Here is a 24,757-nt window from a genome sequence, read left to right as displayed (position 1 = left end):
CAACCCACTTGTGATTCGCATTAACTGGTGTCCAGAATCCCACGGCAGGAGGTAGAACATAACCATCATGGCCAGTAGCCTTATCCTCCACAAATGAGTGCAATCCTCTTTTAATGCCATCCAGTGCACTTTGCCATCCAGAGAGGGGAGCCCCAATACCATGAAGTCCAGAATCTAAAATTTCCTAATTGCACCAATCTTTCTACTGCCCCTGAAAACACACATTATTCCACATGGCTGCATGATATTAATCAAGTTATTTCCTTGCTGGCAAAAGTAGATGGAAAGGGAGACTGAGGTATTAAATGGCAGAGAAGAGATAATAATAATAATAATAATAATAATAATAATAATAATAATAAATGGAAAAAAATATTTATATCCCGCCCTCCCCATCCGAAGCCGGGCTCAGAGCAGCTAACAACAATAAAAGTAACACAGCATTCTAAAATCAATTCATTTTAAAATAAGTTCAAAATCAAATTAATGGCAACCATTGGGCTAGAGTTCTGTGAGGATTACCAAAGGAGGGGGTCATACTATGCCTTGGCCAAAGGCCTGGTGGAACAGCTCTGTCTTGCAGGCCCTGCGGAAAGATGTCAAGTCCCGCAGGGCCCTAGTCTCTTGTGTTCTACCAGATCAGGGCCACAGCTGAAAAAGCCCCGGCTCTGGCTGAGGCCAGCCTAACCTCCCTGTGGCCCAAGATGTTTTTGTTTGAAGACTGTAAGGTCCTCTGTGGGACATACCAGGAGAGGCGGTCCCGTAGGTATGAGGGTCCTAGGCCATATAGGGTTTTAAAGGGTAAAAACCAGCACTTTAAACCTGATCCTGTACTCCACCGGGAGCCAGTGCACCTGGTATAGCACTGGGTGAATGTGATCCCGCAGCAAGGACCCCGTTAGGAGTCTCGCTGAGGCATTCTGCACCTGCTGGAGTTTCTGGGTCAGTCTCAAGGGCAGCCCCAAGTAGAGCGAGTTGCAATAATCCAGTCTGGAGGTGACCGTCGCGTGGATCACAGTGGCTAGGTCAGGGCGAGAGAGGTAAGGAGCCAACTGCTTAGCTTGGTGGAGATGAAAAAATACCACCTGTGTTATAGCTGCAATCTGCGCCTCCATGGAAAGAGAGGTGTCGAAGATTACACCCAAACTCTTAACGGACGGTGCTGGCACTGATTGCACCCCCGCAAGAGATGGGAGTTGCCCCCCATCCCATATCGTTCCGTCCCAGCCAGAGGACCTCTGTCTTCGAAGGATTTAGCTTCAACCGGCTGCCACGTAACCATCCAGCCACAGCTTCCAAGCATCTGATCAGTGTGTCTGGGGCCGAGTCAGGATGGCCATCCATCAACAGATAGATGGGGGAGGGGGGCACAAACAAAGGACAGGAAGCGTTTTACTTTGACCAAGTCCAGGCATGCCTTTTGCCCTAGGTGTGGCCATCTTTAAGTCTATACAGACAGTGCAATAAGAACTGGAGTGGCCCAGGATTAGGCTAATGTGCTGAGCTGTGACACTGTCAAGCTGAGCTGGCTAACACAAGAGTTGAGATGATGAGCCCATTAATCACCTTGCAGCCCAGGGGACTCGTAGCTGAGGAGTCTGCCCTGGCAACAAACCCAATTAAGAAAAGAACTGTTTACTCTTCACATCTATGTCACAGTACAGGAGAACTTGAAAAGCCTGGTCATGGGAAACCGAGAAAGAAAAATGCTTTTGCTGCATGCAATTTATGAACATAGGAAGCTGCCTCGTACTAAGGCTGTCTCCAGACTGTCACTGTTTTGTGGGATTCAATTCAATCGCATATTTGAGCTTTAGGTTTGTGCATTGAAAGTGCCCGGTCATTGTAGCAGAGCAAATTTGCTTTAAAGAAGCAACAATACACTTTGCGGGTTGGAAAGTGACGGGGAAATGCACTGAAAACTGTGGCATGAATGAATGACTAACAGGAAGACTTGCAAAACACTCTGCAAGCAAATCAGGATGAATGTTCCTTGTTGGATAACCTCCTTGCCAACCAGTGGCGTAGCGTGGGTTGTCAGCAGCCGGGGCAAGGCAAGTAATTTATGCCCCCTAACCCGTGGATTTGCGCCCCCTAACCGAAATGTTAGAGACTTCAGAATATAGACCAGAATGGAAAATTCCAGGCAGCAATATTTTTAAAAGAGGTTTTATTGACTTTGGTTTAATTTGTCAGACAAATAAAGCAAAGGGGTGCATTCAGGAAAAATGAGAGAATGCCCACGAACACCAGGGGCAGACAGTTTTTATCCCCTCAGGCAAGCAATGGTTCAACCCCCCTGACCCACCCCTTAATCATTCCCATCTCAACCAATTAAAGAATTGATGATGGCCTTTCGGTTCCAAGTTGCATTATCCACTAGGTGGCATTGTTAGCTTATAATCTCTCTGACCCTCTTACAGTTCCTAGAAAAGCCTCACTGACCATCTGCCTTCTGATAAAGCTCACCATGCTCTTGTGGTGAGCTACATCTTTCCTGTTGTTCGCCTTCTTCTCGGTGTTTTACTGGAATTGGGTCAACGGCTAGAGCAGGTGTGAAGTGCTCCGACCACATATGCTTCGGTTACAAAAATGCTGTGTGCAGGCAGAGGAGAGAAATAGTTTTTAGCTTTTTAGCTTGCTGCTTATAAAATGGCTTTCAGCTTATAAAATGGCTCCAGCCTGGCTCTCCAAAGTGGACCCAGGTGGACCCCTTCACTACCCCCCAGATGTTGCGCCCGGTGCGCCCGGCCCCCCCTGCACCCCCACACTACGCTACTGTTGCCAGCAAATCAGAACAGATGTTCAATAAAATCTGGATAAAATCTAACCTTCGTGCAATATTTGTGTAAGCAAATCAAGATAAATGCTCAATAAATAGGTGATCTGGAGGGGCTCTAAGTCAGACCATTGGCCACCTAGCTCAGTACTGTCGGACTGGAAGTGGCTCTTTGGGGTTTGGGCCAGAGTTCTAGCTCAGGCATAGGCAAACTTGGCCCTCCAGACGTTTTGGGACCACAATTCCCATCATCCCTGACCACTGGTCCTGCTAGCTAGGGATCATGGGAGCTGTACTCCCAAAACATCTGGAGGGCCGAGTTTGCCTATAACTGTTCTAGCGCAACCTTACTTGAAGATTCCCAGGATTGAACTTGGAACCTACTCCATGCATAGCAGATAACTTATCACTGAGCCTGTCTATTCCAAGCAAAGCCCCCAAACCACAACAGTGGAACTGGGAGCTAATTCAGAAAGTGGGTTACAAATACTGTTGTTTTTTTCTCTTTTAGGAACTAAAGTGGTCAGATCAAAATATTCAAAAATATTATCATAGCAACTTTAACTGAGATTCAGAGTGTGAAACTATGTCCCCTTATGAACTGAAGGCTGGAATTAAGGAGGAAAGCCCTTAAAGGAGACAAAAGCCTTGGATCTTGCCCCCATTATTTTAAAGCAGAAGCTGGCTGTTCACCAATCAACAATGTTCTGGCTTTGACAGGGGGCTGGGCTAGGTGGCCTTTGGAATCCCTTCCAACTCTATGATGCTGTAGAAACCTTTCATTGTACAATAGGCTTATACTAAGTCACTTTCACAGTATTTGTGTGAAAACTTGGGATTCGTTGATTTCCATGTCACCTTATTTACCCACCTAAGGTTCGATCCATTTTCAATATGCAGTTACAGCGGCAAGAATACTAATGGCCCAAAAATGGAAACAAGAGGAACTACCGACCTTGACTGAGTGGAGAATGAAACTTATGGATTATGCAGAATTGGATAAAATGACTGGAAAAATTAGATATCAGAAAGATCACAAATTCATTGAGGACTGGGGAAAGTTTACGGAATATCTGAAAACTGTATGTGATGAACAGACAATGCTAGTGGGTTTTAAAGAGGCTTTGTGATAAACCAAGGTATATTGTAAGAAAGAAACTGAGATGGAAGGTTATTATCAAATCGGCAATACTACATAGAAAATGTGTAAAGATATGAAAAATGGATGATTGAAGGAGGTACTGGTGGAAGTTCAAAAACTGTAAATTGGTAAACATGGTTGTCAAAATTATTTGTTAAAGAAAAACTTAATAACAATTTATATATATATATATATATATATATAAATAAAATAAAAGGTTCGGTCCATTTTATCATCCCAAGAACCCTGTGAGATACTTTAGGCCAGGAATGAGGAACCCCAGGCCTGGGGATTGAATGCAGACTCCCAGGTCTCCTTGCCTGGCCCTGTCTCTCTCGAGTCCCACCGCCCCTCCCTTGCTGCTCCTGCTCCAAACCCTTTTCCTGGCTGGAATGTTCACTTGACAACAGCACACCTGCACAATTTGGAGCCCTATTTAAAGCACTATTACACCAGTTTGTGGAGAATGTTTTTTAAGGGAAGTGACCCCTTACAGAGCTATAATTCGCAGCATGCTTGATGAATTACAGTTCTTAGGATTCTCCTAGCAAACTGCAAAACCCAAACTGCATATGCCATGCTTTTTATCTTTTTTTAAAAAACAAACTGCCTATCTCTGAAGCATGTAAGGAGATGCATAGATCTGCACTGGAATCCCTGATTCAAGCAGAGAGAAAACTTGTAAGAGAAAATAACAGAGCAACTGCTGTTGTCTAATTTAAGCTAATAACTTCCAGAGGGTTCATTGTATTTGTTGAAGAACAGACAAAGAACCACCCAGTGATGATGCAGCATATTATGCAATGGATTCTGGTCCATGGTTGCTTATGTCACAATAAATTTGTTTAGTCTTTCAGGCGCTACAAGACTCTACATTTGTTTTCAAAAATATATACATGTATATGCAGCCAAAGCGCCCTAGTGCCACCGTGTGGTCCATTCAAGAACTTCAGTTCCTTGACAAAGACTGTCAATTACGTCTAATAAGTGGGACCTGCGACACAGTGTTGCAGCTTATCTCTTATTTCTTGAGAGGTGCTCCTTTTTAGGGCGGCTCCAAATGGCCTGCAAACAGGTAGATAAGTAAAACAAAACAAAATTCCTTCCAGTAGCACCTTAGAAATCAACTAAGTTAGTTATTGGTATGAACTTTTGTGTGCATGCACACTTCTTCAGATACACTGAAACAGAAGTCACTAGACCCTTATATATAGTGAGAGGGTGGGGAGGGATATTACTTAGAAGGGTGGTGGGAATGGGTGTTTGGCTGATAGGTGTGGTAAACCCGTTGATGACTGTTAACGACTGCAATTGGTCTTACAGGGGAAAACAAGGGGTGAAATGGCTAAAAATAGCTTTATCATGTATCATGAGCTAAGAATCCAATTCAGACCAGGTCTCTCCATGGTTTTAAGTTTGGTAATAAGTTGCAATTCAGCAATTTCTCTTTCCAGTCTATTTCTGAAATTCTTTTGTATTAAGAGACAGCTACTTTGTAGATAGGTAGATTGAGAATCATGGCACAGCAGCAAAAACAAAATCCATATTGCACCATGCGCAGGCTTGTTACAAATACACCAGTGATTTAGGAACATAGGAGGCTGCCTTTTATACTGCCTGGCAGCAGTTTTCCCGGGTTTCAAATGGGTCTCCCCCGACCCCAACAGAAGATGATGGGCATTGAGCCTAAAACCTTTTGCATGCATAGCATTGTGCTCCACCACTAAGTCTTTATACTTCTTCCCAATAATTCAGAGTGTCTTAAAAGGGGAACAGACCGTAGTGCCAAGGAGCCGTGCACAGGACCCTTGTAATGTAAAAAGGTAAAGGGACCCCCGACCATTAGGTCCAGTCGTGGCCAACTCTGGGGTTGCGGCGCTCATCTAGCTTTATTGGCAGAGGGAGCCGGAGTACAGCTTCCGGAGGCCATGTAGCCAGCATGACTAAGCTGCTCCTGGCAAACCAGAGCAGCACACAGAAATGCCGTTTACCTTCCAGCTGGAACGGTACCTATTTATCTACTTGCACTTTGACGTGCTTTCGAACTGCTAGGTTGGCAGGAGCAGGGACCGAGCAATGGGAGCTAACCCCGTCACGGGGATTCGAACTGCCAACCTTCTGATCAGCAAGTCCTAGGCTCTGTGGTTTAACCCACAGCACCACCCACATCTCTTCCCTTGTAATGTAGTTCAGGTCTAAAAGGGATGTGTGAAGAGGACACAGAACATATTTACTCCTGGCTTTATCCTGCTGTGCTGTGCTACCAGCCTAGAACTTGAGCAAACAATAGTTTGGGATGAGACAAATACAACTCCAAGCAGGAAAGGGGAAAATACGTCTTCCTCCTTTGCTTCCTCCTGAAGGTGCCACTAGAAGTACAGGACCATATGCCTCTGCGTATCACTTGATGAACAGCACAAGTGGGAGAGTCATATTGTGTTCACATTGCACTTATGGGCTTCCTATAGACATCTGGTTGCCCAGTGTGAGAAGAGAAAACTGGACTAGATAATAATAATTTTATTATTTATACCCCACCCATCTGGCTGGGTTTCCCCAGCCACTCTGGGCAGCTTACAGCATATATTAAAACATAATAAAACATCAAACATTAAAAACTTCCCAAAACAAGGCTGCCTTCAGATATCTTCTAAAAGTTGTATATTTCTTAATCTCCTTGATATCTGATGGGAGGGCATTCCACATGGAGGACACCACTACCAAGAAGGCCCTCTGCCAGGTTCCCTGTAACTTTGTTTCTTGCAGTGAGGGAACCAGCAGAAGGCCCTCGGCGCTGGACCTCAGTATCCAGGCTGAGCAATGGGGGTGGAGACGCTCCTTCAAGTATACTGGGCCAAGGCCATTTAGGGCTTTAAAGGTCAGCACCAACACTTTGAATTGTGCTTGGAAACGCATTTGAATTTATGTAGCAGGGCTCTTATGTACTTGTGTTGGCAATATAATCTGACAATCTCAGTCATGTTAGTCCCTTGGAATCAAGAATCCATGATCAACCGCAGAGATAGCTCCACAGGATCAGTCAGGCTTCAAAAAAGTCAGCCAACTAAGTTAAGGAATGTAGTTAATGGGTTAATTCTCCATCAGTCAGCAGTGGTGACTCATTCCCCACAATGAAGGCATTTTATCTCCTATCTGTTACTGGGCAGTTTTGGCAAGTAACTCTTGTGTATAAAAGGGCTGCAGAAACTGAGTCAAGCGGTTAGGCCCGCCCCTTGATCAGGACACTAGACTTCTGTCAATGCACTTCTAATGTGTATCTGCTGTGTTCTCATGATAATCAGGGTGTTGCAACTTTGGTGTTGTTTTACCTTTATTTTTGTGATCTTATTATTTTACTGGGCCGAGTGCCGTGATTGATGATTGTTTAAAAATTATGTTTTATATATTGACTTGTCTCCTGCCTTGGGCTTTAACAAAGGCCCGTCACTCATAAACCACCCCATAGCCATAGGTTACAAGGAGACTTATTTGAGCAAGCAAGATCATGCCCGGTTGCATTTTGTCCTTATTCCAAACTAGTCTGACTGGTTGAAGGCCCAGTTTGAGGCGACACCTTTTTCCTCAGTCAGTTTTGGGTCCTGACATGCAGGAAGTGACCTCACAGCAGCAACCCTCTGACCTACTTGCTACCTGGCTGAAGAGCTGGGCTGGATCTACCATTATAGTGACTAACAAAGTTGCTGCCGTCTTATGAAATGTCTGACTGCCTCTTCCTTTCCCTGAAGCATTTTGACAACAGCGACTCCTCAGTCCTTCTCAATTCAAGCACAACAAAATAACTTTCCAAGCAAGTAAGTTGCTACAAACAAAATATTTTATTAAAATTTACATCTACTGAGGGAGAGAAATCCAGAATTTAAGGGCTCAGGAAGCAGAGGTTTGCAGAAAGGGAACAAGGGGGGGAGTGGGGGAGGGGGCAGATGGAAGGAGGGCAGAACTAGCAGATATAAAATATATTTTAAAAAGGTGGAGTAACCTGCCAACCACAGAAAATAATGAATTATCTCCTGTCCCATTCCTTCACGGCACATTGGTGACCCTCACCATCATCTCAATCTCATTCTGCCACTTCGCTGAGCATTAACAAAATCTGGCTCTTGGAAAGAGCTGCTCCCTTCTCTCAGAGAATTATTTTTGCTGGTGCCTGTTGGCTTCAGCAAAAAGTCCTTCTATACACACACACACACACACACACCCCTCATTAACACCACAAAATGAAGACACAAATATTCTCTGCTCGCTCTGTCAACTTCACAGCAGAGGGCATTTCCAAAGCAGCAGACAGAGCTATATACATTTGCACTCCCAGTACAGAACTGTACCAAATTCATTTCAGACAGCAGCCCATCCACCCATCACACAGAGAGGGTATTTTGTCCTGGTTCTTAAAGCAACATTAGTAGGGCGAAAATGGGAGTTGGCTGATTAGCCAGAATGGGCCCATCTACTTAAGCCAAACATTTGCAAGGGCTTCTGTGCCTGAAAATGTCTGGGAGTCACATGGAAACTCTCAATGATGGCTGCTCTAGGCTCACCATACAGCTTACCCCTATCATATGAATCCTTTTCACAAACATCCTCCATACCTAGGGGAATGTATGAATGGGGGAGTAGTGTGGCCCCCACACAGAGGTCCCATTCACATGGCATGCCTACACACAAGCAGCTGTTATATGGAGGGTAGGGAGAATAACACCACGGTTCATGATGCTGAGGAGGGCATTGCAAAAATGTAGGGAAACGCATGAAGGATGGATCTTGTTTAAGTGTTGACAACCATAATCAATCCAATACTCAGGACTAATGAGGGGTAGCCAACATGGTGCCCTCTGAATGTTGCTGGACTCCCAACTCCTACATCAGAATTGAGCGGGGGGGGGGGGAATCTGTTATACTGAACAATGGTGAACAGCAGCAAAAGGACAATAGCTTGCCTTGTCATCAGCAACTTCAAAACAGTAAATTGCAATTGGATTTATATACTATATGCTTTGACAGCTAAGACAGGTGATAAATGAGAAACCGGAACATACATGTCCTTCATTCACCCAGTTCATTTCTGTTCACTTTGGGGCAGAAGCTGCTTCTCTCTCTCTCTCTCTCTCTCTCTCTCTCTCTCTCTCTCTCTCTCTCTCTCTCTCCCTCCCTCCCTCCCTCCCTCCCTCCCTCCCTCCCCCCCCTCTCTATATATTACTGTAGTCCACCAAAAAGCAGTTTCTTCCAGCTTCCACGGTGCTCTTTCTGAAGCTCTCATGAAAGCATGTAATGGGAAATCCGTAAGTGGTACTAGCTTGCAAATAAACAATTGGAATTCCCTATAATTGGGGCCATGAGGGTGGGGGAATCTCCACAAGATTCACTATGTACTTGGGAGACCAGCTAGTTAACATCTTTCTAGTCACATTTTGATTCTATAAAAATAAATACATACAGGTGCAATATTCAAACTCAAGAACTAGTCATTTAACATTAAAAGCAGAAATGGCAACCTTGGGAGGTAGGAACAGGCGGGAAAATGTCAAGGAGAATGAATGCAGACCCTGATTTTCAGTCATTTAGGAACAATTCATCCGCACTTCTTAATATGTTCAAATTACGTTTAAAACATATGGTCATACTATATATTTTATGTTCCGTGCACTGCATTATGCCTACCGATTAACATGCAACAAGGGGTGCAATATATTTGGAAAGAGGCCAGATTCACTCCAGTGGTGCATCAAGCTTCTTTTTGATATCATCTTGCTGGAAAGACTGCCATGTGCAACCCTGAGTTCACAATGATCAAGTATGAGAACCTGCTCAGGACTCTCAGAAGTATCATGAGGTTTGAACTACTTAGACCCTTAGCACAGAGAGGGTGGGCTCTACGATGGCAGGACTTTCAAGAGAAACAAAAAGGAACTAGGCCGAAGTTCACACACACACACACACACACACACACACACACACACGAAATGTAGATTTGAGCAGGTTTGTGAAGGGATGAAATCCATACCAAAAATCAAACCACGACTCCTTCAATAGGTACAGTAAGCCCTCAGCGACAGCTTCCCCTGACAGCAACAGTGAGCCACTGTTGTCATTACAAAAGGGGGGGTGGGATACTGTCCTTCCTCTTCCTCAGAAGCTGTCACATAGTCAGAACAATCGCTAGGGGCAGTAAGATGGCTGGAATTTGACAGTCTAAGGAAGGAAGCATGGAGGAAGAGGGACATCCTTCAGCCACAGGCTTTTGTTTCAGAAGTATCATCAGTCAATGCAACTGTCCCACTCCCAGAAGTGGAGGGCAGCTCTTCCAGATCAAATAGGCTTCGTAGTACTGTTGTAGACGAGGTGCTCTGTGTCCTCGGTGGTGGAGAGCACAGAGGAGAGAGTGGAGTTGGCGGCAGTAGCTGGCTGGCGCCGTCGCCGGTACGTCTTTCTGTTCTTCAGGAAAAAGTAGCCAAGGATTGCCAACACTATCATTATGCATACAGCCAGGAGCACTGCAATGGCTGTTTCGAAAGAACCTGTGAGAGATTTGAGGGGAGGGAGGGAAGAATCAGGGTTAACCAAAGCTATTTGGGCCTTAACAAGCGTTAAGAAGGAGGTGCTGTTAAAGTATTTACAGTAAAAGCTGGAGCAGCCCAAGGTTTGGGGCACCTCTGGTTATTTTGCTGCTTGCCTTTCCACACTCAAAATGGCACCTGTTCTCTTTTTGCAGTGTTCATCCAGTGAACCGCTTCTGACTTCTGGCGGTGTCCTAGGCTGAATGCACAGATCTTGAGATGCAAGATGCACTTTTAACGTGGGGTGCCTAGCCACCTCAAAAACAATAAGCAAAAGGTGATTGTGGGTCTCTTCACAGAGCCCTCTGCAACAAGGACTTCCTGACAGAAGTACAATGGTACCTCGGGTTACATACGCTTCAGGTTACAGACTCAGCGAACCCAGAAATAGTACCTCGGGTTAAGAACTTTGCTTCAGGATGAGAACAGAAATCATGCTCCAGCAGCGACGCAGCAGCAGCGGGAGGCCCCATTAGCTAAAGTGGTACCTCAGGTTAAGAACAGTTTCAGGTTAAGAACGGACCTCCGGAACGAATTAAGTACTTAACCCGAGGTACCACTGTACTCCATGGTGTGATTCCCTCACCAAGGTATGCAACATGCAGATACCCGGAGGCGTGGAATCCCAAGGTACCATCTTTTTCCATGTATAACATGCCCCCATGTATAAGATGACCCCTATTTTTTTGGACCGCAACAAATAAAATTGGGAGGAGATTGCTCAGAGTTGTTAAGCTTTTTTTTGGGGGGGGGGACAAGCAACCACACCTCACCGCTACTGTAAATAACCTGCCCAATAACCTTGCCACAGCCGCTTGTCAGCAATCTCCTGCCACCAATCGCCTGTCCCCCCTCTTCTATCCTTCTATCAGTGTATAAGACAACGTGGAATTTTTGCCTATTACTTCTAAGGAAAAAATATTGTCTTATACATGGAAAAATATGGTAAGTGTGTTTAGACTTGCAGCCTAAGGCTACAATCCTATACATACTTATAACAGATCAATCCCATTGAACTCAACAGGGCTCAACTCTGAATAGATGTGCCTATTATAGCATGTCAAATACATGTTATTTCTAGAGCACTTGCTTGAAAAACCTTTGGTTTTAAATTTCACTGTTGTGATTTGTAGTCATAAGCTGCAGCACTAATTGTCAGCCGCCTAGGTCTTTTATTGAGTAAGTGGCATATACTTTTTGCTAACTAAAAACATAAATTACTTTTAAGAAACAATGCAGTGGAGGAATATGTAACACACATAAGTGATGGTGACATGTTTCTAATTATGCGTCATCACTTTCTTTGTACAGAAGTATCAGGATTCTTCCCATGCCTCCTCCCAGTTATCATATTTTCTAAAATACATGGCAGCTTACAGCTGAAGCAAAAGAGACAGACAGCAGAGACAGAGGAGGAAAGAAATAAGTGTGCTACTAGAGCATTGTAGAGTTCAGTTTACATACTTAAACCTGCCTGCCGGGCCTCATAGGTGCTCCATCTCTGGCCAATCAGATCTTCCTCTGTGGAGGAGAGAAAGACAGGGTTGTATAATGATGCTTGGAATAATGGCAGATGCTCCTTCACTGAGGCAGTTTCATACAGTGCACTTTTAATATTAAAACTCTCCCAAAACTTTCCCTTTAAGTCATATCATATTTTCACCCCAACAGTTCAATCATATATTCATTTATTATTTTTCTTTTACTTCTTAGATTTATATACCACCTTTCTCTGCTTTCCAACAGCTGGATTAACAATTAAAAAAGAAACAAGAAACCAGAAACCAGGAAGAAAAAGAAAGGAGTGTGGGAGGTAAAAGAAGATGGTGACAATGAAATAGGCCATGGGTAGGCAAACTAAGGCCCGGGGGCCGGATCTGGCCCAATCGCCTTCTCAATCTGGCCTGTGGACAGTCCAGGAATCAGTGTGTTTTTACATGAGTAGAATGTGTGCTTTTATTTAAAATGCATCTCTGGGTTATTTGTGGGGCATAGAAATTTGTTCATCCCCCCCCCAAATATAGTCTGGCCCCCCACATGGTCTGAGGGATGGTGGACAAGCCCACAACTGAAAAAGGTTGCTAACCCCAAATTAAATTTGTATACTGCCCTTCATCCAAAGATCACAGGAAGAAGTGACTGATTGCTCCCACTTTGCTTCTCCCCTGGTGCAAGTGGAACAAACAAACTAGGAAGCTGGCTTTGTGTTACACCTGAGCCAGGGATCGGGGTTAAATGCTTCCTACCAAGCCACGCTTGGGAGGCCAGCAACAAACCAGGTTCATCCAGGGACTCAGAATCAACGCTTTCTGCCAGCCAGCAGTCTATTACTGAGCTAGATGAACCACTGGCCTTGCTTGGACTCAGACAGCTTCTCACAAGAATACAGAAATGCTACATGGGGTCAAATCAAGAGCATTTAAGCATTCTGTTTTTTAATAGCAACCAGATAGATGCCACAGAGAAAGTTATGATAAGCACCATTATTTGTTAGTTCCCACCATCTAGTACTGAGAAGTATAAATATGTGAACCTCTGGCTGCTAAACAACAATCTGTTAAGCCTTTCATGCTAGTACAGACACAACAGGAGAAGGAGTCTGTGACTCCATATTCTGCTGACCTCTGGCCTGCATGGTGCCAAGAATTTACTCAAAAAACATTTACTAAGGAAAAGATGCCCCACATCTCCTGCCCACCTCTTTAGGTCCTTTTTCTACTTACTTGTGACGCCTTCGCAAGATTTCATACACACTTCCTCCTCCTCAAAATTATTCTTGTTGCCTTCACAGCCTCCATAGGTGAAGCGACGGCATTTCTGAGCAAACGGGTTGTAATACCAGCGAGGAATGCTATCGTCACATCTTCCAGTATCTGGCATATCCACACAGTGACCTGCCAAAAAATATTATTGAGATGGTTTTGTATCAGGACATTAGCTAATAGCTGATCATCTGATAATAATTATTTAAATTATTCTACTGCTTTCTTAGCGCAACTGCCTTCAAAAACTGACTTTCCCCATAACCGCTTGTTGCTTCACTTTATTTCTGATCCAACTTTTTTTTGGGCAACTGTAGTCCAGTTTTCCTTAGCCTTAGCCTAACCCCCTCCAGATATTAAGCTACATATCTCATCATGGCTGACAGTTGGCCACGCTAGCTGGGGCCAATGTGTGTTACAGTAATGTAAATGTATCTGAAGGGCACTAGGTTGGGCAAGGCTGGCCCAGGTATTTGAGGATATAAAACAAAACGAACTCATTCAGTGAATGATTCACATTTATGGAATCCTTACCTCACATTGTTAAAAGTTACAATTACATTTTTGCAATAGTTTCATTGTTTCGCAGTAACCAAGAGTTGTAGTCAACTAAGTCCTGCTCAGTGTTAAAGGTAAAGGTAAAGGTACCCCTGCCCGTACGGGCCAGTCGTGTTCGACTCTAGGGTTGCGCGCTCATCTCGCTCTAGAGGCGGGAGCCAGCGCCGTCCGAAGACACTTCCGGGTCACGTGGCCAGCGTAGCGAAGCTGCAGCTGGCGAGCCAGCACTAGCGCAGCACACGGAAACGCCGTTTACCTTCCCGCTATAAAGCGGTACCTATTTATCTACTTGCACTTAGGGGTGTTTTCGAACTGCTAGGTGGGCAGGAGCTGGGACCGAACGACGGGAGCTCACCCTGCCGCAGGGATTTGAACCGCCAACCATACGATCGGCAAGTCCTAGGCACTGAGGTTTTACCCACAACGCCACCCGCGTCCCCTGCTCAGTGTTAGACCTATTGAAATTAATGAGCCTAAATTAGTCATGCCCATTCATTTCAATGGGTCTACCCTGGGCAGAACTAGCATTGGAGAAAACATGGGTGCGGTCATACTTTATATTCCAGAATAAATTTGTTACTCTTTAAGGTGCCAAACAACTTTTGCTGGTTTTTCAAACCAGTTGAAGATGAAGATATATTTTTGTTGTTTGAATAAGAAATAATGCATTTAAAATACTTGAACACTACTTGACCAGTGAACTGACCACATCTTCATTGACTGGGAAAATGCCTAACTTTAGTGTTCATCAAAATGATGCATATACTAAGGAGCTGAGAATTGCTACTGTTCCTTTGCAGGAAAGCCTTTGGTACAGTTTATTTTTTAAATTTGAGCAAGGTAACTGCAATCCATCTCCAGTCCTTCTGAAAGAGTCACCCTTTCCAACCCCAATTACACTTGGAGAGATGCAAATGTAAGTAATCAAATTGGTTATTAGCACATTCATCCAAAGTAGAGTCCACTCCACAGGCATTCAGGATATACTTACTTTGGCTGGTGGTAACATTGATATTACGTAATCGATTGAACCCTTGCACATCTGCAAGAAACACAAAAGGGGAGGGGATAGTTCACATAATGGTTCTTTCGGTGTGATGACAGTGCAAAGAATCAGCATAAAGTCAGAAACGCCCTGACCTCTTATTTAAATAGTTTCTCCCTGTTGTTTTGTTAGTAGTTCTCTGATCTTCCCCATTCACCTCCTTATTAGTTTCTGTTATCAATTTTAGACATACTGGACCAGGGGTAGGCAACCTAAGGCCCGGGGGCCAGATGTGGCCCAATCGCCTTCTCAATCCGGCCCACGTGTTTTTACATGAGTAGAATGTGTGCTTTTATTTAACATGCATCTCTGGGTTATTTGTGGGGCATAGGAATTTGTTCATTATTGTTACTATTTTTCAAAATATAGTCAGGTCCACCACATGGTCTGAGGGATGGTGGACCGGCCCATGGCTGAAAAAGGCTGCTGACCCCTGGACTAGACAGTAATAAGTAGACCTGTATGTATGGCCTACTTTAAAAACAAAACACCACGATAACATTTTTGCATCTATTTGCATCTATTTAACTGAAAAGCAAGAAAAGCTGAAATAAAACTAATTCTGCGAAATGGAGCAGATTTGGATGTTCTCATTTTGCAAAATGTATCTGGCAATTTTTAAAGTATTAAACATGTTGTCTGGAAGGTTTCCTTTCTGGTTTCTGAGATTTTAGTAGATGTTGCCCACATACTTTTCAACAGCAACTGTGAGTGCTGTTGCTTCTGTAGCCCAAACAGTACCACCCACAAGAGGGAGGTATCAGCAGACTTAGGGAAAAACCCAAGGTTTGCAAGACATGTGGTTAAACAAAACAGAACACTACACAAAAAGTGTGTGTGTGTGTGTGTGTGTGTGTGTGTGAGAGAGAGAGAGAGAGAGAGAGAGAGAGAGAGAGAGAGAGAGAGAGAGAGAATGAATGAGAATATAACAAGTCAATAAAGACTGGGTATTCTCCATGGCCACAGATGCTGATTGATTGTTGGGGTGTGTAAATGTGCAGAATACAGAAAACTGGAGCACAGGAAAACTAAATGGAATGGCTGGAATCCTGAACAGTGTACTCTACACAGCAACATTTTCCTTTAGTTCCCCCCCCCCCCAATCAATGAAAGCTGATATTATTCTTATATTTGTTAGCTGCCCTTTATCACCTAAAAAATACAAGAAATAAAAACACCCCCACCTCCAAATGCAAAACATGTTCTCAATAAGCAACATTTTGAAGTCCTGTGAAACTGCAACCAACACTTTGAACAGAAATACAAATAAGAGCAACGGGAACATTAACAAAGGGAAATGCAGGACATTGCCATTAAAAGCTAGTTCACACATGCCAGCTGGCTGCTTCTAGTGTGCACACATGTGCACACACATGCATACTGGCTCATCATAAAATCTCTCCCCACTCAATCCAAATACAGAGTCCTGTGGTATATCAACGCAAACTAGGCAATACACTGATACAATCAGTAGTCTGCAATGATGCTGGCAATTGCAATGGGTGGAAATATATTGATGGTGCCTCTGTATTCAGTCCTGCTTGCTTATATTTCTCCACACAAGATCCTGGACTCAATAAGAGAGAGAGAGAGGAGGGTTCATGTAAAAGTGTGTGGAGGGGAGAGAAATGCCTGATTTGCACGAGTGAAGCAGTCCTTACGCATTTTTAGATTTCAGAGGGGACTGTGATTTCTGTATTGGACTGATTAAAATGAAATAAGGTATGATCCATCTTTCGTGGTGAAAGAGAGGGAAAGAGAAGACTACCATCCTGCCCTTTCCAGCTTCAGTTCTGTGAACTTGTGGAAACGGTTCTAGCAGAAGAGATAGTAGATTTGATAGCAGCTTCAGTGGTCTGTCCCAAAATTGTACAAACACAAAAAATGAGAACAGAACATGACTTCCTCTCCTGGGGTGGGGAGAGAAAAGGACCATGTTTGCCATCAGAGGGTGGCTGCTTCCACCTGCCATGGTCCACCCACAGGTATCTCTCTAAGGGAGGAAGTGCCAGGAAAACAGCTAGTGTTTCTGGCCTTTTGACTCCAGATATAATTTCCCTGGAGATGCCAAGGCCTGCATTCTTCTGCATGCATGGTATGATTATGCCCATTTTCAAAGACGTCACAGCAACACCTACTTACACGAATCACATAACTTCTCGTCTGACCCATCTGAACAATCTGCAGTTTCATCACATTCCAGGAAGCTGTCAATACAGCAGCCATCGTCACATTTGAAAGAGTAGGGCAGGCAGTTTTCATTGCACACTATAGGGGAAATATAAACCAGACCTTTTGGTTCTCAGCAAAGACAGTGCCTCTTTCCGGACAGGGACATTTGCTTCAGATCAATCATCCTTAGGATAGACCAGGACTAAAGATTGTGCCAGTGAGAGCAGTAAAGACAAGAGCTTCACCATGCCAAGAAAGCTACCTCTCTGCAACACTGCAAGCACAGAGGCAAGAGACCAGTCACCAGTATTTGCCGTTGAGGCTCAAGTCAGCGAGAAAGTGTGGAGTCATGCAGATATACAGGCAGAACCCGCAAAGCCAAACCTTGGCTTAGGGAGAGGGCACAAAAGTGTTGCAATGTACTGTGCCAGGCCACGGTTTGGCCTAATGTATTGTCAAAATCTGGGCTCATGGTTAAGTTCTTGCCTCGCTAACCATGAACTGTAACCAAGGTGTGTTATTGCTCACAGCTCATAGTTAGTGAGGAGAGAACTTAACTCAGGGACAGACTGTGGTTTTTCAAATTTCAGCGACATCCTGCGCAAGGTCAAATTTCAGCACCCCCAGCTTGTCTCTCGCCTTCCGTTCTGCTCAATTTATGACATCGTAGTTGTGATGCTCTGTGGCGCCCCCTAGCCCCAGCACCCAGTGCGGCAGAACCAGTCCCGCTGCCCTAAATCCACCTCTGCTTAAGTGCGAGCCCAGCTTCAAGAAATGTTAAGCCAATCCTTGCCTCAGCTTAGTACAGCACGGCAACAGAAAGCACCAGGCAAGAGCAGACTGCGCATGTGGGCCATCTCCTAAGCCCAGACTTGGCTTAGTGTTCTGGACAAACCAGGCCACTGAAATGCTTACCTGGCTCATTTCGCTTTTCAACAGCACCTGGAGAGAAAGAAAGAGAGATTAGGAGGGGGAGAGATTGCTGTTTTTCAGAAAATTACGTGCAAGTCATTGGATCTCACCTAAAAATTCAGACAAAACAATAATGCTTTATCTGTTAAAACATTTCCCCTCCTTTTAAATGCTGGCATGCACACAATTCATTTCCAGCTACACTACTGTGTTGGAGGGGCCACAGGAAAAAAATAGTTTTTTTAATGTGGTTTCCCAACAACACCCTTCTAGAATTAGTGAAACAGCTGTCCAAAACCTAGCTAGCTTTTAGCCAAGTACAAAAAGTCACAGGTTACAGAGACTCAGTGAACTCACTGTATTTAAAGCTATTAAGATTCAGCTCTGCCAATGCCAGGGGGCAGAAGTATGGGAAAGAACATGACTTGTGTGTTGCAAGACTCAGCATTCTGAGGTTACGTCCTGAAAGGATTGCAAGCAGTTTGACCACAAAATTGAACATGAATTTCCCCAAGGAAGTGATTTACGGAAAGCTGGCTTCAGATACCAGGCCTGTTGGCAGACCGACCCTGTGTTATTGGCCTCTACAGCCATAGCAGGCACTGTAACTCTCCAGCAGTTTGACTTTACCCCCCAATGGCACACTCTTCCATTGTCTGAAGGAGCGTCTCCACCCCCATCTTTCTACCCGGACACTGAGGTCCAGCACCGAGGGCCTTCTGGCGGTTCCCTCACTGCGAGAAGCCAAGTTACAGGGAACCAGGCAGAGGGCCTTCTCGGTAGTGGCACCCGCCCTGTGGAACGCCCTCCCATCAGATGTCAAAGAGAACAACAACTACCAGACTTTTAGAAGACATCTGAAGACAGCCCTGTTTAGGAAAGCTTTTTAATGTCTGATGTATTAGAGTATTTTAATATATTTTTTGGAAGCCGCCCAGAGTGGCTGGGGAAGCCCAGCCAGATGGGCAGGGTATAAATAATAAATTATTATTATATTATTATTATTATTGTCTCAAGACAGACGGATGCCAACAATGTTCAATTTTTAACTAAATGCATTTCTTGCATGCAATGATGAGCTCTGACTAGAGAGATGGCAAAAATTCCATGTTGCTTGCCTAGAATAGCAGGTCCTCATCAATCTTTAAAATAAATGCTTTGCAGGAACTGCCACAATTTATGATCAGTTCAGCATTAAAGATGTTGGAACAAGTCCCAGGCTAATTATTGCTTCTAAATTTATGGATATTTTTAATCTCCCCTCAAAAAGCCTGAGCACATCACATCGAGACTTGGTAGACGGGTTCTTCCTCCACCCCTTCAAAAATTAATTCTCAGCGGCATCTATCAAATGACAAATGTTTTCTCACTTGAATCTCTGAAATCCAGAAAGGAGGGATTTTCTCAAAGGACAGACCAACCTTGGACATTCTTGCAGGCAAGTTTACATTCTTCTTCTCGTATGTAATTGTTCTTGTTGGGTTTGCAACCCCCAAAGGTGAATTCCTGACACTGCTGAGTTTCTGGATTGTAGTACCAGCGAGGAAAGCTAGCCCGGCAGCGTCCCACCTTATAAGGAGCCAAGCAGTGCTCTAGAAGAAACACACACAGTAAGTATCAGAGAAGACACTGGTTAGAAAGCACTAGTTAGGTTTAGGTTTAGCTTATTCCCCTGCTCTTACAATATTACTAGTTGGAAGGTCCCAGCATGTGACACTGTTCCCCAGTGTGTCCCTAAGACTAGTATCAGCCGGGTTCCAGTTCTAGACTCTATCTTTGAAAGGTACAGTACCCACCTACAGTCTGCTCAGCATTTAGCACAGTGACGGTGATGTTGGTAGAGCCCTTCTGTCCAGAAGTATCTGTCACAGTCAGCTGGAAGATGTAAGTCCCTTCTTGCAGGTTGGTGAGCACCACATGATCTGTCTCTTTCTGAAGATGCAAAATGTAAAGAAGGGAGGTCCTTTCAGAAGGCATGATAACATAAGCTATAGCAAGAGCTTCAGCATTCTCTCATCTTGGTTCAAGAAATGGGTGTTTTTCAGAGTTGCCACAGAACTTCACCTAAAGCAGGCATCCCCAAATTTGGCCCTCCAGCTGTTTTGGGACTACAACTCCCTTCATCCCTAGCTAACAGGACCAGTGGTCAGGGATGATGGGAACTGTAGTCCCAAAACAGCTGGAGGGCCAAGTTTGGCCATGCCTGACCTAAAGCCAGGGTGGAGAACTTGTCCCCCACCACCACACCAGTACTGCTGGACTACAACTCCCATCATCCCTGGTCAATGGCTATGCTCTGGAAATGATGGGAGCTGGAGTCCAGCATCATCTCGAGATGCCATGGGTTCCACAACCATGACCTAAAGCACCAAGGCAAATTTGGAGGTTCCCTACTCTGGCAAACCGCCACAGGAATTTTGAGGGATGTTTTTCAATGTCCATACACCGATACACTGAAAGCCAAGAACAATGGGGACTGCCCCATAGGACATTTCAAACAATGGACCCCAGCACTGGAAATGTTTTAGTAGACCAGTCTTGCAGAAAGACCACAACAAAATGTTACAGAACACACAGTATTATTAGGATAACTGCGATAGTAGTAATAAAGCCTTTGAAAAAGTCACAAGGACCTCCAATCAAAGCTGTCCCTTCCTGATGACATCAACTAGAAGGACCAAAGACTAACCCTTTCTACTACAAAGAGTAGAAGGAAGTCATGTTGGCTGTAAGAAAAAATCTGAAAGCCGTATTAGGGCAATACCTTTATTATGCCAACCAAAATGCCACACAGTGATACAGTGAGTGGCCAAAGGAGGAGGAGACAGAACTTTGCAAAAGCTATTTGTACTTGCAGAGATGGGGCATCTGCTATTATGTGTTTTTCACTCCTAGGAAGAAAGGCCACACTTGCCAGATGTAGACACAGATGGCTTTGAACATCAGCCAACTCTCCTGCCTCCCCATCCCTCAACTTTCTTTTTTTAAAAAAACAATGTAACCTGATGAAGAGTTCAAGGCAACCTTGGAAAAGCTTTTCAAAATTGTGTTTAGAAGCCATACATTGGTTTTGAAAAAACACGCACCAAATCTTAAACACTGCAAGATATGAACACAGACTCAGATACCAAGATGGCACTGTAACCTGGCACCTCACATTTGTCCAACATAAAATGAGTGCTTTATATTCACTCTTGCGTCACGAAGTAGACAGTAACAATTTATGGGGCATGTAGATGGCATGGCATTATACAACAATTTAGAGCAGGAAGCAAAGGCACTGGACATAATAAGGTTGCCAGACTAGTCCCACAAGCTAGAATTTACATTTGACCTCAGGTGACCCACAAGGGAAGCTAGCAACCTCCAGTCTGGGATCAAGTTTCTCCCTTTCCCATCTCCCATCATCTCCCCTGAAGCAGAAAACTCAAATTTCCTTGTCCTGTTTGAAATCTGCATCTTCTTGTTTTGTTTGAATCCGTTTTTGTAGCCAAGACTCCATTTTCCTGGTAGCTTGTGGCCTAGCAAAACCATGAAATCTCACTATCCCTGCCTAGTTTTAAAAAACCACACACAAACACCATTTTTAGATTGGAAGTGTGAAAAACCTGTACCTTGGTATACTGAAAGAATGCACCATTAATCTCTGAAGACAAGTACCATAAGCAATGATTGAAGGAAGTTGGCTAGGTGGAACAACTGACTAAATTTAATCTTGAAGTCAGTAGAAGAATGAAAATACTAATCACAAATAAATAAAAGAGGATGCTGGTGGATAGCTAACGAACAGAATAATTAGTCAAAGGTTAATAACGAAAGACAGAGCAGAATAGCTATACGTAATTACATATTTTAATGAGAAGGCTGGGAGGGCTAGTCAAAGGAGCGAAAGGATTCCCAATTGGTTTAGAGTGATGAAAGTGGGTTATAGGAAATTTATTGCAGTCATGATTGGTTAATAGTAATCATGTGTGCCCGGCATAGAGCTTTTATACACTTCTGTATTACACACATGATTACTATTAACCAATCATATGACAGCTGGAGGGCCAAGTTTGGCCATGCCAGCTCTATGCAATTATACCATGTTACAGTCCTTCACTGATTTTTCTTGAAGGCTTCTCCTGAATATGCTTGTACCACATAAAGGCCTAGTTTCACTTGAAGCATGTTTTTTGAATGGCATTTTTCTTGGGACACCCCCCCCCCAGCCACAGACCCCTCCCTTTCCTTCAAAGCAGTAGTGATTTGTCCCTGTGACTGGCCCTCCCACTTCGTCTCCCTCTCACATGCAACTGAGGTGGCAACTGCCGGGTCTGATGCGGCTATTGTATACCTCCCCGCCAGTGGAAGGTACTTACAGTGCCCATTACAAGTGATGCTGTCAGCCCCCCCCCCATTTCCCCCATGAAGGATAGAGCGGCAATTCTTGGATCGAAGCCCACCTCAAATGTCTCAAAGGCAGATTGAACACCACTGCATTCTAGGATTGAGGAGCATGAGGATATTCACCCAGTCACAATCCCCAAGACTCTCCCTTGCCCTGGGAAAAAGGTAGTTTGCTGCCCATCTCCTTGGGCCAGAAAAGGCAAATGATCTGACCCAGCACTCACAGTGGCAAAGGACCTGCCTCTTGTTTTTGAACTCATTAAAGATTGCTGAAAGGCAGAATGTCAAACTGCTGGAGCCCTGCCTCCCTTGCAGTCATCACTGGAATCTGCCTAAACTGGATTTACTTACTCAGTAGCAAGCAAGGGATTGTATGTAGCACACATCTAGAATACGCGAACCCAGGACAGGTTCAAGCTTTGAACTGAGGCATGCCTTACATAATCAAACTTACACTAAGTACAGCTTACAGATCTGGCTTTCAGGTAGTCTCCTAATCCAGACACTGACCAGGCTCAGACCTGCTTTGATCTTACGTATAATGTAAGAAAACCATATGCCCTTAGAGGATTTTCTGGGATTAATAGTACTGAATGCTAATCTCATTGTCTTTTATCTTTGTGCAAAGTTCAACAATGCCATATTATTAAATATAAAAAATTGCATTAACCCATCTATTAAGGATATCAAGGATATAAAAAGGTTATTTAGTAGGAGGGGAAAGCAAAGGTGTTAGAGGGAGAAGGGAGTAAATGAATATCAGATGCAAAGCTGATGGCTATTCTCACAGAGCCAGTTTCTTTGCATAACATCTCCAGTAATTTGCTTAAAGAAAGGAGGCGTATGCTGAGTAACAACTTAATTGAACCATACTGCTGACATCATGACAAAATGATTCACTGGCTCAATTCAGATGATCATATGTTGACTTAATAAGCCAAGACATAAATCACCTTTTTGCCACAGCATGCAGCCCCTTCGCTCTTCTCTTAATAGGAGCCACAATTAAATCAGGGAATCCCTGAATCAACCATAGTTTCCCATTTCATCTGTACCAAGAAACTATGGTTAGTAGTTTCAGAATCAAGGTATGATATTCAACCATAGGCCATAGTTTAAGATTCAGGCTTGTTCTAAAGCTTTTAATCAATCTTATACTATGGCCTATGGTTGAATATCATACCTTGATTCTGAAACTACTAACCATAGTTTCTTGGTACGGATGAAATGAAAAACAATGTTTAGAAAGAGATTCCCTTGTTTAATCATGGCTGACACAGAGGAAGGAGAGAAGGGGTTTCATGTGCAGGCAGTTCATTCTGTCTCAGCTTATTAAGCAGAGATATGATCACCTGAATGCTGATAAGTGTAGATTGGCAAGCTATTGTGGAAGCAAACCTAAGCCAAATATTTGGCCTTCCTTACCTCCATCACCAGAGAGTCATCGCCAGAGAGAAGAGTCCATTCATAATTCACAATACCATGGTCATCAAAACTTTCTGAACCCCTCAGTGTCACCGGCTCGTTAGGCTGCACTTTCATCTCCATCCATGCACGGGCCACAGGCGGACGATCATCTGACAAGGGAGAGAAGCAACAACATTTTTATGTATTAATTCAAAATATATTCTGCCAATCTACATACAGCACCATGCGCAGCTAACCAATAATAATATAAACTGAATAAAATTATTTTTAAAAAATCAACAAAGGACGACAGAATGCCTGGATCCAACTCTGAAAAATGAAGGGAACACACACATGACTAAAATGACATGACAGTGACAAATGCACCCCACAACCTGCAGGAGATTTTTTAAAAATGGATGTCCAAGGACAGGTATCACTGGTGGCTAAAATGCTACATTAGCAGTTTATTTAGTTTTTTAAAAAATATTAGACATTTTTTCAAAGTGCTGGAAGACAAGTAGCTTTAAGGACAGTAAGGTCAAGTAGCACTTTTGTAGCGTATTGTTGGCTCAGTGGCTGTTGCCGCCATCTTGTCTGCTTCCTTGCCTGTGCCCATTCTTATATGCAAATAGAAGAATAAACAGGGGAGGCTCATCCAGCAGTGGAGCACTGCCCTACTAACCTCAGTCTGCCTTTATCCAGCCCCCACCTGCCTGTCTTCTTACTTTATAAAGTCCATTGATGGCATTTTTTTTGTCCTCCTCCTTCTCAGTGTTGCCACTATACAACCCAGCACAGTGAAGGATGAGGGCAAAACCAGAATCCATCGGCTCTACCTCTCATTGGTTCTGGCTCCACCTGTCACTGGTGGCCACCCAACCTCTACTTAAAAACCTCCAGTGAAAGAGTGATATTACTACTTGATCCTACTAACTCAACCAACAGGCCCTTGAGACAGTTGCCGAAGAAGCCAGACTACCGTAATCTTTTACCCCAGAAAGTTCAATCCAGCTTTCC

At 43.9% G+C, this 24,757-nt stretch overlaps 1 protein-coding gene across 2 annotated transcripts in view; it reads right to left on the bottom strand.

Annotated features, from left to right (window-relative positions):
• Positions 1 to 7,733: 7,733 nt before the first annotated feature.
• Positions 7,734 to 24,757, bottom strand: part of SPINT1 (serine peptidase inhibitor, Kunitz type 1) — a 37,648-nt gene continuing 20,624 nt past the window's right edge. The window contains exons 2-10 of one of the 2 annotated variants that reach the window (XM_081886926.1): positions 23,756 to 23,907; positions 19,738 to 19,873; positions 19,363 to 19,533; positions 17,945 to 17,971; positions 17,000 to 17,125; positions 14,804 to 14,854; positions 13,216 to 13,386; positions 11,957 to 12,013; positions 7,734 to 10,453 (exon numbers count right to left, since the gene is read on the bottom strand). In XM_081886926.1, coding sequence (XP_081743052.1) covers positions 10,245 to 10,453; positions 11,957 to 12,013; positions 13,216 to 13,386; positions 14,804 to 14,854; positions 17,000 to 17,125; positions 17,945 to 17,971; positions 19,363 to 19,533; positions 19,738 to 19,873; positions 23,756 to 23,907 — 1,100 coding nt within the window. In that variant the 3' untranslated portion in view covers positions 7,734 to 10,244. The remainder of the gene's footprint in view (positions 10,454 to 11,956; positions 12,014 to 13,215; positions 13,387 to 14,803; positions 14,855 to 16,999; positions 17,126 to 17,944; positions 17,972 to 19,362; positions 19,534 to 19,737; positions 19,874 to 23,755; positions 23,908 to 24,757) is intronic. The other variant, XM_081886927.1, reaches the window with a different exon arrangement.

Source organism: Podarcis melisellensis, assembly GCF_964234715.1.
Source record: "Podarcis melisellensis genome assembly, chromosome: 1".
Taxonomy (NCBI): Eukaryota; Metazoa; Chordata; class Lepidosauria; order Squamata; family Lacertidae; genus Podarcis; species Podarcis melisellensis.
Note: the sequence above shows the minus strand (reverse complement) of the source record. Positions and strands in the feature narration are given on the sequence as shown.